General features: G+C 28.7%; 1 protein-coding gene across 1 annotated transcript; it reads left to right on the top strand.

Moving 5' to 3' along the window:
• Positions 1 to 9,076: 9,076 nt before the first annotated feature.
• Positions 9,077 to 11,528, top strand: LOC120083664 (cytochrome P450 78A5-like). Its single transcript, XM_039039500.1, has 2 exons — positions 9,077 to 10,062; positions 10,709 to 11,528. The coding sequence occupies exons 1-2, from the start codon at positions 9,109 to 9,111 to the stop codon at positions 11,345 to 11,347; spliced, it is 1,593 nt and encodes a 530-aa protein (XP_038895428.1). The 5' UTR covers positions 9,077 to 9,108; the 3' UTR covers positions 11,348 to 11,528.
• Positions 11,529 to 13,960: the final 2,432 nt, after the last annotated feature.

Here is a 13,960-nt window from a genome sequence, read left to right as displayed (position 1 = left end):
ATAACCGAGTCAACAATTTGAGGGAGCTGATCAATCAAACGTTATATCTCAACTCTAGTCTCTATTGCAAACTGAAGACTGTCCTGTTGTATTCTAAAATTCTTCTGTTGAATAGAGAGATTTTTGTTATGCAACTCTAACTAAATCCTCTAAAAACATACTTTGGTTGGCCTCCTAGGCAAACTCTAACAGGTTAGGGATATCGGGATGGTTGTTGTGTTGTGGTGGTGCATAGGAATTACCATAGTCATAGGAATGGGTGGCCCATCCAGGATGGATGCAAGGCTTAGGCTCCCAATAACTAGGGTGACTCCTCAAGGCAGGACTCGTTGGCATTAGGCTACTTTGCAGTTGCCTTTCCGCCAACAGCCGAATAGACGAGACAAGATCACCAAACATACTTTTGAGCTCAGAAATTTGTTTGGCCTCTTCATCTCTCTGTTGGACAGCTTGCCTTGCGCGTTATGCATAGTACATACTATATGCTCCATTAGACATAGCAAACCTGACACAAGAAAGAAAACCAATCAAAAGCAAAATAAAACTCTAACTAGAAAAGTAACTAAACAAAAAAATGAACTGGCTTCCTTGGTAACGATGCTAATTTGATAATGAGGATTCTGTCGTTGTTAGCAAACCTCTACTAATCAAAGGAAATTTATAATACCAAACTCCACAACTACTCCTACGATGATGTAGCAACAACGGCAAGTCGGGTCGATCTGTAAGGAAGCGCTAACATGAGTTTTTCGTTAAACCAATTTCCTAATAAGAGCGGTAAATGGGAGGGGAGGTATGGTGCGGATAGTGATAGTAAAGTGAGAAAAATAAAATGCAAGGGTAAATGTAATCTAGGGTTGGATTTATTTAGTTTCGAGAGAAAGAAAGATCTTGTGCAACTTCAATCATCAAATTCTGTTAATTAGACATGCATTCGATTTACGCGTGCACAACAACTTGCTTGACACGATCAAACTAGCCTCTACAGTGGTGAACAACTAGCTAGGACCAAACCAAGAAAGCGTCTCAAATATTAATTAAAGTTGGAAGCCATGCCCTAATTAAACTACGTGCTCCTAAATCTATTAGGTTCCACAACGTCTATATAAAGATAAAAACATGTGCATTAAGTTTTAGGATTCTATTGTGTTGATTAACCAATTGGATAGCTTAATCAATTAAGCAAATTTATCTATGAACCTAGCAATACATGCATTCTAGGAATAACCATCAAATACACGATTAACTATTTGTTACTAGGTTGATTGAGCTAAACATTCGAGTGCGAATGTTACGTAGCTACGAATCGATTAGCAAAGAAATACATGCTTATGAGTGAACGATAAACAACACAATCATGTGTGTCCAAATTGAAATGGATTCAAATAAAGCATAAAAACATATACATTCAATTTAAGAATAGAATTCTCAAGAAATTACATGGGTTTTTACTCCAAAAAATTAAATAGAAAATTACCTTATTGATTCATAGACAAAGAAAGGAGGAGAGCTTCCATCCATTGTTTACAAGCCAAAAGAAAATTAAAAACTAACCTAAATATGCTAAAAAGATAAAGGACGAAGAAGGAAACTAGGTTTCACTTCAGCCTCCATCAAAATCAACACGAAAAAGCCCTAAAGATCAAAAAGAATATTTATAGGCAGTGTGGCAACATTACAATGTTGAAGGCAGCGTAGCAACGCTCCTATCAAAGAGTAGCCCTCAAACGTTGTGACGCCGAGCGTATGCTCGTCCGTTAATATTTGGAAGGTTGCAACGTTCTCTAATATGCACACTACTACCTTTCAGCATAAAGGGGAAGGTTGCAACGCTCTTAATAGGGCATTTTGGTCATTTCACATCTTTAAATCTTCGGATGCCCGATTTCACTTTTGATAGCTCCAAACCAACTCTGAACATGCCGTAACACTGCAAAATGCATGATTTGCTCGAATTCCTACAAAAATAGATATTTAATCATTTTAAACACAACAAACAAAGAAAATTAAAGATATAAAAATAGCTCTTCTTGAAAGCTATCACTCATGTTCGACATTTTTTATTCAATCCTAACTAAGAATTTTCCTCTCAGCCCACATAAATATAAGATATTTTCATATATGACTTTTTATACACACATTCCTACGAGGATCAAGAAAGCATACACACTATGCAAACAATTAGATATGTATATTCTTTTCGATAGTGAGAAATTTGTATGCATAAACACAAAACATTATTAACAAAAGCAAATAATGCACAAAACTTTGAGGTGATTTTTGCAAATGTTTCATTTCATTTCAATACACACTTATTGATTGATTGACCAAGTCAAAAATTGTGTTTTAAGATTTGTGAAATTTGTTTTGTTTTGTTTTTTTTTTTACTTAAAATCCGTTGCGATGTCTCCAAGATTCCAGCAGGTTGACCTGGTCAAAGATCTTTTGCCTTCACCAAATTAACACCATAAGTAATCTATTGCTTCAATCAATGTTGTCCACTAGTTGTTACCTACATGACAACCTTTTTCATCATAACATTTCTACAATAATTAACAAACCTAGGCTACTAATGTGTCAAAATCTCATTCAAATATCAACTCATCTATCTTTTTTTCTCATTCAAATTATGTAATCGTAATTTTTCATTTATGCACTAAAAATGATAAGGTTAACCTGTAAGATTATTACAATGTAAAATTGGAAATTCATAGATCTAGTTATAAACTTTTTAAAGTGCACAAAAAACATAAGATGAATAACTTTAAAAGTGTAGGAATCTACTTAAAAAGATCCATGCCAAAGTTAATTATAAATTAACTTTTCTTAGTGATAACTATGGTAAAAGTGAAGAATCGAACCATCAATTTTCTTTATGGTAATAAGTGTCTCATTCATCAAATTATACAAACCTACTATTGAGGATTGTAACAAAGTTGATAGGTTATTGATTAAATTATGTTTAGGATTGTAACAAAGTTGATAGGTTATTGATTAAATTATGTTTAAACACGGGGTATCCCATACAAGTTAGGAGCCAATTTTATAATTAATATTGTTTTTAATTGAGGACTTTTGAATTCAGAATTTATAAGTGTGTCCATAAGCTGTCGATATTTCCCAGACATTGCCCAAAGGTTGTCTTTGCTCAACAGTTAGTTGACGTAGAGCCATTGTAATCCAAGCATTCAATGTCTAGATAATTCAAATTTCAAGCACATAAACAAAGATTTAAACAACACTCACCTCATAATTAATCCTAATTAATTAATGATTAATATATAATTAACCAAAAAATCCTTTCACCTGTTGCCAAACAGACCCAACATGTGTTAATTCCCACAAAGAAACTCATGTATCTTCCTATGTTTAAAACCAGACAATAACAGCTTTCATGGTCGAGATTACTAGTAAACAAAAAGGATTCTTGTTTTTTTCAATGTACCTTTTTAAAAATTATCGAAAATATCATATACTTTTTTGACAATAATATATGATGATAATTTTATAGGACATTTGAGATAATTTTTTAAGGAACAATTTTAGAGGCCAAGAAAGGTAACTATATATATATAAAGGAAAATCAAACTTCTAATTTCGAGATGATAGCTAATTGAACCATGCTTATTTTAATATAAATTAAAAAGGAAATCTTGGTAAAATGCCCAATATTAGAAGAATAATGGTATGGATAAAAAGTATAATTAGACTTTGCTTGATGATATATATTTTTATTTGAAAAGGTTGTCTATTCATATATAACTTTACTTGTTTTGTGTTGTGTTTCTACTTTTTAAAATCACTTTTGAAAATCTTAGTCAAAATTTGAAAACCCCCCATTTCTAACCTAAACTTTGACTAGGTCTATGAACACTTTTTCAGGTAGTAGTTGAGAATTGGAAAGTTTGTGTTTGGATTTAAAAAAGGAATGAGTTTTATATGCTTGAAAATAAAGAATTGAGTATTTTAGTTTATGTGTGAGATTTTCCAAACAATGCTTGAAAATATTAATTAATTAATTAGGTCATATTTACCAATTCATAATAAAAATTGATGTAATCGTAATGAGATTCTATTGAGAGATCATTCGTAATTGACCATAATCACAAAGGTAATTGGATTATTTTTTTCAATCACATTTACTTAGAATTATGGATCTATCACATTTGCGATTATCGTTACCGTTTTGGGTCAAACGATAACAATAATAATAAATGTCATAATAAATATCACAAATTCATATAATTCTGATGTTATAAAAGTAACAATAATGATAATCGTAACAGTAATGTTATCGACTAGTGGGTTCCATGTAATTTTGGAACGCAATTGGATTGATCACTCTTTGTGCTTCAATTCGATTGTGTTCTTCGATTACAGACTTGGAAGTGGGCCTCATATTTCATTACGATTACGGAATACATATAAACAACTGTAAACATAATCAAATTGACCAAATTTTTCAGATCATCATTGATTTATTACGTTTTTCAAAACAAATGTGACCTTAATTCATTTTGAATTTTACGATTGCATTGTAGGAGATCAAACCAACAAATTCTAAGATGGATATGTCTTATCTCTACTAAACGAATTGTAATTATTTGTTTATTAATAGTATCCTTTTTAACATCAAATGGTAACATCTAATTAAAGTTTAATCTTTTTTCAAGGACCAAAAAGATTCAATCCTCTACATGTCAATTACCACTAAGTTAATTAGGCTATTCACATTTTAATTAATTAACTAATTAATTTATTATAATATTTGCATAAAAATTCATTAATTAACATAATTAAATCAAGACAATTATTTGATTTTTAATTCACATAAATATATGATTTAATACTTTATAATTCAATTCAACCAATAATGAGTCAATAATATTCCAGGTCAGAAGGATAAAAAAAAATCTTAATTAGAAATTCCTTGATTTGATTGTTTCCAAACTTTTGTACCTTTGTTCCACTTTAAAAAACGTGATTCCACATATTTGAAAATATTGAATTCATGTAATAATAATAATAATTTAAAAAATCATGTTCATATTTTAAAGATGGTTGAATTTGAGTCTATATACTCTCACTTGTTCATTTTTAATTTCCGTGTTTTCAATAAATCTTAAAATTAATCTATTAAATTTAATTTTTTTTATCAAAAATTAATAATTTTCATGCAAAAATTAAACACTTTTAAAATATAAGGATAAAATTTGAACAAATTTCAAAATATAGGAATCAAGATAGAAAAACATCGATTTCATAATATTTGTATTAACATGACCAGAAGGTCTAGAACTAAGTTTTATGATTAAAGTTTATTTTTAAATATGAAATGATTAGGGCATTGAAAAGAAAAAAATGAGTAGAAAAAAAAATTAGAGAATAATGTGCTTTTGGGTCAGAGTAGAGAAAATTAAATGAAAAGATATATATAGGAGATGGAGAAAATGATTGGAGGGGTGGGAGAAAAAGGCTATCAGCTTTTTCTTTTTCTTTTTTTTTTTTCTTTTTTTCTTTGTGGAAAAACAAATCCTTTCTTCATGGAGGCATTAAATTAAACAATGTCTTTTTACAATAAATAATACTATATATTAAAAAAAAAAAAGATCTACATTAATAATTTGTTCAAACATGAGCCATGCGATGCACAAAAAAGTCAGATGATAAGAGTGATTATTGTCTAAATAAGAAAATTTAGACACTTAAAAGCAGATTTTTGTAGACTTCTTCTATTTAAATCAACCTAATATATATAGTTTGCATCCACATTAATTAATTAAAAACCCTTTTGGAATTATATATAATTTAAGAAATAGGTTAGAAGAGTCGACATATACTAATTATACTAACAACGTGTAAGTATCTTTATCTTAAAGTTAAGAAATTTTCGTGAAAGATGTATTTTTTTAATTAATATTGATAAGTTACTTGTTATGCTTCCCTAATAAACTATCAACAGTAGATAAAATATTAAGGTCTATTTGAATCGTAACATTATTTTATGGATATAGATATTAAATATATGAAATTTGAATGTCTGGATTTTAAATGTCTGGGATAATTAATGATATGCATGATAATTAATGTTCGGAAGTTAAATATGTATATTCAATTTACCAATTTTGTATATAGAAATCAAAATTAAATAACTGCTTAATTAAAAAGAAGAGACCTATTATTGTTGTCATCAAATAAATTTAGCATTATTTAATCAATGAATACTTTGATATTAAACCTTTATTAAACATAATTAATTAATTAAATTATTATAAATTAATTTGAATATCGATAATCATCATAGTATTAATAATTTATATTAAATAGTTAAAATAACATAAAATATTAGTGGTAAAGATATTAGTTGAAATTTATTAACTCTAATTAACATATTTATATTTAATAATTAATTACAATTAATGATAATGAGTAATTAATATTAATTTATTAATTAATTAAACTATATATATATTTTTTTTTTGTTGATCATCTACCCAACATAAAAATCCTACATTTTTGTAGGGTATTAAAAAAGCTTCAGATGAGTTTTGAAATTCTTTGGATAATAATATATTAAATTTTAAAATTTAAAATTCTATAAAATATAAAATCCCATAGAAAACTTGTGAAATAAAGAGGCTTTTAAAGAAAAATGTACCAAAAAATAAAAGGAGATGAAGAAATATCTTAGTGAAGGAATATCATAGATATAAATTTGGTCCCAATTGCCAAATTAATTAATCGTATCTAATCTACTTCATGATATTCTTCCATAAGAATAATAAATAAATTAACTCATGGCTTTAACTTCCACTACGTCATAGTAAAAACTTAAAACAGTAATATAATACATATACATCCAAATATATGGAGATTATTTTTAAATATAGAAAAATAATTAAAATATTTATCAGTATTGCAAAATTTTATTGTATTTTTAGGATAAGTAGTCTATCAAATGTCATGATAGACACAAAATGTTAATCTATCACGGTATATCACAAATAGATTGAGATATTTTGTTTTATTTATTAATATTTTCAATAATTTTATCATTTAAAATTATTTTTAATTATATTAGTCTATAATTTATTTTGTATATATGGAGACTTATTTAATTGTTGTTTATATATTTGATAAGGATTTAAATGTGTAACTCATATATTCTCAATAAAACTTTAAACTAGCTAGTCCAACAATTCTTCAACCTTGCCTTTTAAAATTTGTGAAATATATATCCACACATTCATATCATGTCATTTCCTTGAACAAAGCTTACTAAATTCTCTCTTGTCAAATCAAATGAAAAATAAACCTTGGTTTTTTTAAAAAAAAATAAATAAATATAAGTAAATTAAAATAGACAAAGTGATACCCACATGAACATAGAGTTGAGAAGAAGGAAAAGTCTTGCATGTCTCCCTCTTTAACTCATCTTCAATTAACAAAAATTGTACTCAAAATTATGACTTTAAAGTTTTCTCTTTATTTAATCTTCAAAACTGAAAAATAAAAAGTTGAAAGAATGTCATGAAACAACTGAACTTCTATATACTTTATAATAATATGATATTTTTCACTTTAGAGATAAATTCTCTTGATTTTACTTTTGATTTCAACTAAAATATTTTATACTAATAAAAATAATTGTCATCATTTATATATCCACAATTTGTGACTGTATTTACATTCACAATAAAGAAGGTAAAATCTTATTATTATTTCTGCGAAAATTTATGGCCCTCACCTATGGTTATGCTTTTTAACAGTTAAAAGGCATTTACTCATTCTATTAAACTTAAAGATACAAACCTTCATCCTATGTATGACATTAAATTTTGTCTGACATGTTACATTTTCTTCAAATAGATGATTCAATCTTTAGTAAATCAACATTTTTATTATACGATAAAAAATTCATGAAACATACAATATTTTACTAATATTAATATATAATGCAAATAATAAATATTTTAAATAAGAAAAATACTTTGGTGCATTCCGACACATCCAAGTATCCAACCACAATTTGTCACATGGTAAAATTTTATTTTTCTAACATCTTTTTCCTTTATGATCAAAGAAGATGCATGAAGATATGAGTACAACCTAGATTGCACCAAGTATTAATCCTTAAATAAAACATAAAATGCATATTTTTTTCTTTTTCTTTTTTTTCTTTTTTTTCTTTTTTTACAATTTATTTAGAAATATTAATCAATATGAATATTTTCATCGACATTTTTTTAGAATTTAGACTTCGACATTCTATTAACATTGATATTTTACATTTTCATTCCACATGTAGACTTCGTCTGAGGTTGTTATAGCTTTTAAAATAATTGCTGTCGGTTTTGCTTTTTGAAAAAATCAATTGTGGAATGAAGTAAAATAATATTTGGTAAATTTTATTTTTAAATTAGAAAAACTAGTTATGGTGTTAGATAAATGAATAATAATTTGATAACTTAATTATATGAATCAGAATAGATTTATTATTAATATTAATTTATAGTTTATATATATATATATATATATTATATGATCTGAATTTAACTAATTGTTTCTAACTTATTTAATAAAAGTTTAAGAAAAAATAATTGTTATAAAAAAGTGAATCAATTAAAATTTAACAATACATCAGTAAAAATATATTAATATAGAAGAATATATTATAATATATTTATTTAAATGGTTAAGAAATTAACAAATTTTTAGAAAAGTTGAATCTAAAAGTTACTATTATAAGTTTTCACATGATAGTTATAATTTAAAAAGTGATTATCCTATATTATTTAATATTTGATTACCAAACAATAAAGATAGTTAAAATTTGTCCAAGATCACTTCCTACTATTGTAAATGAATCCAAACCGAACCGTAGTCTAGTTAAAAGAGAGAGGAGAGAAAAAAGTACTAAAGCATGAGACCAAATAATATTTTAACATAAGAATTTTTTAAAGAGTAGCAATATTCTTTCCCTCCAAGAAGCCTCAAACTGCTTCACAAATTCTCTATAAATACTGTTAGCCCACGCATTTCGTCTTCACCATCTTCTCTCTCTCCATCCAATTTCTTCTCTCTTTCTTCAATATTCCTCAAACAACAATGTCTTTAGAACATGAATTTCTGTTCTTAATTCCCTCAACAATGGCAAATAATCTCAATATTTTCCTCTGTTTCCTTCTTTTTGTAGCCTTTTTCACCCTCTGCCTCAGCCCTGGCGGTCTAGCTTGGGCTCTAATTTCAAAGCCAAGAAACAAACCCATCATTCCTGGCCCTTGTGGCACTCCTCTTTTAGGTCAAGTTTCTACCTTTACCAGTTCTTTAACTCATAAACTCCTTGCTAGTCTTGCTCATACCTTAAAGGCCAAATCTTTAATGTCATTCTCAGTTGGGTTCACTCGTTTTGTGATTTCTAGCAACCCCATCACAGCCAAAGAGCTTTTGAATAGCTCAGCTTTTGCTGATCGTCCTATTAAGGAATCAGCTTATGAGCTTTTGTTTCATAGAGCAATGGGGTTTGCTCCTTATGGGGAATATTGGAGGAATCTTAGGAGAATTTCAGCCACTCATTTGTTTAGTCCTAAAAGGGTCTGTGGATTTGGGGTTTTGAGGGAGAGGATTGGGGTTAAAATGATGGAGGAAATTAAGGGTTTGATGGAGAAGAATGGGGAAGTTGAAGTTAAGAAAATTTTGCATTTTGGGTCATTGAGTAATGTTATGGAGAGTGTGTTTGGGAAAAGTGTTGAGTTTGGTGATAATGAGATTGATGGATTGGTGAATGAAGGGTATGATTTGCTTGGGAGTTTTAGTTGGAGTGATCATTTTCCTCTTTTGGGTTGGTTGGATTTGCAAGGTGTGAGAAAAAGGTGCAAAGTTCTGGTGGGGAAAGTTAATGTTTTTGTTGGAAAAATCATTGAGGAGCATAGAATGAATAGGAGGGTCATTGGCAAAGAAAATAACCCTAATGTTAATGAAGATGGAGATTTTGTTGATGTGCTGCTTGATTTGGAGAAGGAAAACAAACTCACAGACTCCGACATGATTGCCGTGTTATGGGTATGTGTTACTATTTTATTACTATTCTCATATTCTCGTATAATGGGTTAAGAATCGGTTTGAAATGACTTTTTAATATTTTATTTATCTTTTTAATTTTTTCATATATATTCTTTGTTTTGTGTTTCATAAGAAGCCATAAAATTAAATTTAGTTGATCATCATACTTGGGATAATCAAAATCATCTCTTTTAATTTCCTTCTCTCTTTTTTCTCTTTATTATTTATTATGTACATGATTTGTTTTTACTATTTATTATTATTTTTTTTTCAATTAAATACGGCTCCTCTTAGCTTACACGATTTTAATTGAGAATTACTTAACTGTAACTTAGACTACACTCATCTCTATTGATCTCTTTCATCATAAAATTTTTTGTGTGACAGCTTATGATTGGGATACTCGATAAGATACATAAAGATGAGTGCACGGAATATAATGTACCCAAGAATTTTTTGTTTAAATTAGCACAAAATCCATTGAATAATCTCTACTTGTTTATCTTCATTAAATTACCACTAGATCCAAAACTTAGATTCTCTCATCTAAATCAACACAAAATTCAATAAATAATTACATGGGAGAATTTCGTTTCATTTGATACCATGTTCTTAACGAATTTTCTCTTTAATAAATGACATATAGGAAATGATCTTCAGAGGAACAGACACCGTGGCAATTCTCCTAGAATGGATTTTAGCAAGAATGGTTCTTCATCCCGATATCCAAGCCAAACTCCAATCCGAAATCGACCGAGTCGTTATCAAAACCGGCAGAAACATCTCGGATTCAGACCTCCCAAATCTCCCTTATCTCCATGCAGTCGTCAAAGAGACTCTAAGAATGCACCCTCCGGGCCCACTCCTCTCGTGGGCCCGCCTCGCCATCCACGACACCCACGTGGCCGGCCACTTCATTCCCGCCGGCACCACGGCCATGGTCAACATGTGGGCCATAACCCACGACGACCAAATCTGGCCCGACCCGACCACATACGACCCGGACCGGTTCATTAAAGAGGACGTGGCAATAATGGGGTCCGATCTACGGCTCGCGCCGTTCGGGTCCGGAAGAAGGGTTTGTCCTGGTAAAGCCATGGGGTTAGCCACGGTCGAGCTTTGGCTCGCTCAGTTGGTTCAAAGGTTCAATTGGGTTCAAGCTGGTGGGTCGGAAAATGGAGTGGATTTGTCCGAGTGTTTGAAGCTGTCTCTGGAGATGAAACACCCTTTGATTTGTAGGGCTGTTCCTAGACTTGTGGGGTTTGAGTTTGAATCTCACCCATGATGATCAAAAAGAAAGAGCAGTTGAGGGAGATTATTATATTACTATTGTATGTTGAAAATTATCTGTGTTTGTTTGTGTTTTTTCTTTTCTTTTTTCCTTTAATCAGGGAAGAAGAACTTTGGATGTAAAAGGACTACTTTGTGTATTGGGGTTTAGTGTTGTATTTGCGTGGAACAAATAGTGGCGGATTCAGAATTTTATGTATGAGATCGTAAATGTAAATCCGCTATTAAGTGTGAAGTAATGTTTTTATAAAGTCATGTGTTGTTTGTGTAATATGTGGTTTTTTAAAGAGTAATATGTGTTTCTAAATTAGTGCAAATTTAACACTCAAAGTTTATAGTACATTATATGTTTCTATCAAGTATTATTGTATAATTTGTGATCTTGATCAATTTTGCTAAACTTGCGTCGAAGGAAATATGGAAGTCTTCATCTTATCGAAATTTCGATGAAAATACTGATTTCGATGGATATAATAAAAACAAAAAATTCAAAAAAAACAAATTTAAATTCGTAAATAAATATTTTATTATTTTCAAATAAGTAAACATATCAATTATTTATATTAATATTTCTATTATATTTATTTTTTTGTGTTTCGTGAATTTTTATACACTATAATGAAAATATCTGTCCATATCAAACTCTTAGAAAAGTGAAAATATCGACGTATCGATGGAAATAAAACTATAATGATTGCATACAACTTAAAACCATGAAAATTAAAATTCTGCGTTAATTTGTATATATTTCAATTTTGGTTTAAATCTAACTTTGGGTTTTGAATTTTTTAAAGATTTATTAACCTTAACTTTTTAAAAATAATTATTTTAACTTTCAAGTTTCAAAATATATTTATTTGGAATGTTGTAAATATAGTAGTTAGACCCAAAGTATTAGCATATATAATATAATATAAAAAATTACAAATATGACAAATATGACAAAATTTAGATAATTTATTCGTGATAGACGATATTGTTGGTAGGAATCTATCAGTCATAAACTATATTGCTGGTAGGAGTCTATCAACAATAGAAGTATATCGTTGATAAACCTTTGCTATATTTGAAATTTTTTTAAAATGATGTAATACACTTGATTATTATCCTTAAAAATGCTATCAAATGTAATTACCCTATTTATTTTAATCCTGAACATCTCAAAACTAAACAACTTATGTAGTTTCAATAAACATATACTCAAATCCCCTATATATACACGTCAATATACATACTTAAAAACATAAGTTATTGATATGTAAGAAACAAAATTTTATTTTACTTTTTAATTGAGAATTAAATAGACATTGAAAACTTAGAAAATTAAATCAACTTTGAATTAAGTTTATATACTAAAATTAGGGGTGTACATAGTTTGGGTTGGGTCGGGTTGGAAGATTTGTGTGGACTAACCTAAAAATTCGGATTGGCTAATAATGAACCTTATTAGTTCTTTTTTGGAGGGTCAACCTAATCCAACCCAAACCCAAAATTTTCGAGTTGGACCGGATTGGGTCACCGGTTCTTTTTTTTTTCTTTTTTTTTTTTTTAATTTGACCTTTTTTTTAACTTTTATATATATGTGTGTCGGGTCGGGTCGGTTGACCGAACCTGAAATGAGGTAACCCCAGACCCAACCCAAATTTAATATTTTTTTAACATTTTTAATCTAACCCAACCCAACCCTTGCGGTTTTGGTTGGGTAGTCCGGGTTGGTCGGGTTACTGGGTTTTTTGAACACTCCTAATTAAAATAGATATTTAAAAATATAAAGACTAAAATGAACCTTTTTTTAATACAATGATAAAACAAGTCGTATTTGAACTACGGATCTTTTGACCGTTGACACATCCACATCTACATACAAGTTGAGCTAGCCTCAACAACTTATTTAAACTTTCCATTTATGTTAATACTCACTTCTAGTACTTCATTAAGACATTTTTCTCATAGTTCAATAATGAGGGATGAAGATATTATATTATTATTATTAGAATAGGATATTAAACTTGCTCGATGAATATTTTATTTTGCCTTTTATTTTTTATAAACTTTTATGCATATTTTGATTATTTTTTTTTTTAAAAAAAACTTTATCAAATTGGACAATAAATCAAGCTGAGATGTTGTGTTCTCTTTATACTTTTCATGTATTTATATTATATATGGAGGTTAAATTATATTTAGTTTTTTAAAAATCTTTATTAGAAACTAAAAAGGAGAAGTTAATCTTTCAAGTAAAAAGAGGGGAGGTTTGAACTTGTGACCTAAATATTTAATCTTTTTAACCAGTAAATTATCTAATTAACTAATAATTTTATACCTTTTTAACAGAAATTATTTACATTTTTTTTATCCATTAAAAAAAGGTGAGTCATAGAATCATTTTTTCTCTTTAGGAAAATAAAATCAAAGCTCTCCAAAAAGTTAAAATTATATCAACATTAATACCATTTGGAAATGTTTTTTTCTTAAAAAAAAAAAAACGTAGAACTTTTTTTTTTTTTTTTTTTTGAAAGAGGTAGAACCATTCAAATTAGTTGACTACAAGTCCATCAATAGCTTAATAATAATACAAAAAAAAAAAAAAAATCAATAATCCAAGACC

Source organism: Benincasa hispida, chromosome 8 (assembly GCF_009727055.1).
Source record: "Benincasa hispida cultivar B227 chromosome 8, ASM972705v1, whole genome shotgun sequence".
Taxonomy (NCBI): domain Eukaryota; kingdom Viridiplantae; phylum Streptophyta; class Magnoliopsida; order Cucurbitales; family Cucurbitaceae; genus Benincasa; species Benincasa hispida.
The sequence above is the reverse complement of the archived record's forward strand: the minus strand, read 5'-3'. Positions and strand labels throughout refer to the sequence as shown.

Coding starts and splice junctions, on each gene's coding strand:
- LOC120083664 (XM_039039500.1), top strand. CDS start 9,109: ATGTCTTTAGAACATGAATTTCTGTTCTTAATTCCCTCAACAATGGCA. Junction 10,063..10,708: donor ACATGATTGCCGTGTTATGG/GTATGTGTTACT, acceptor AATGACATATAG/GAAATGATCTTCAGAGGAAC.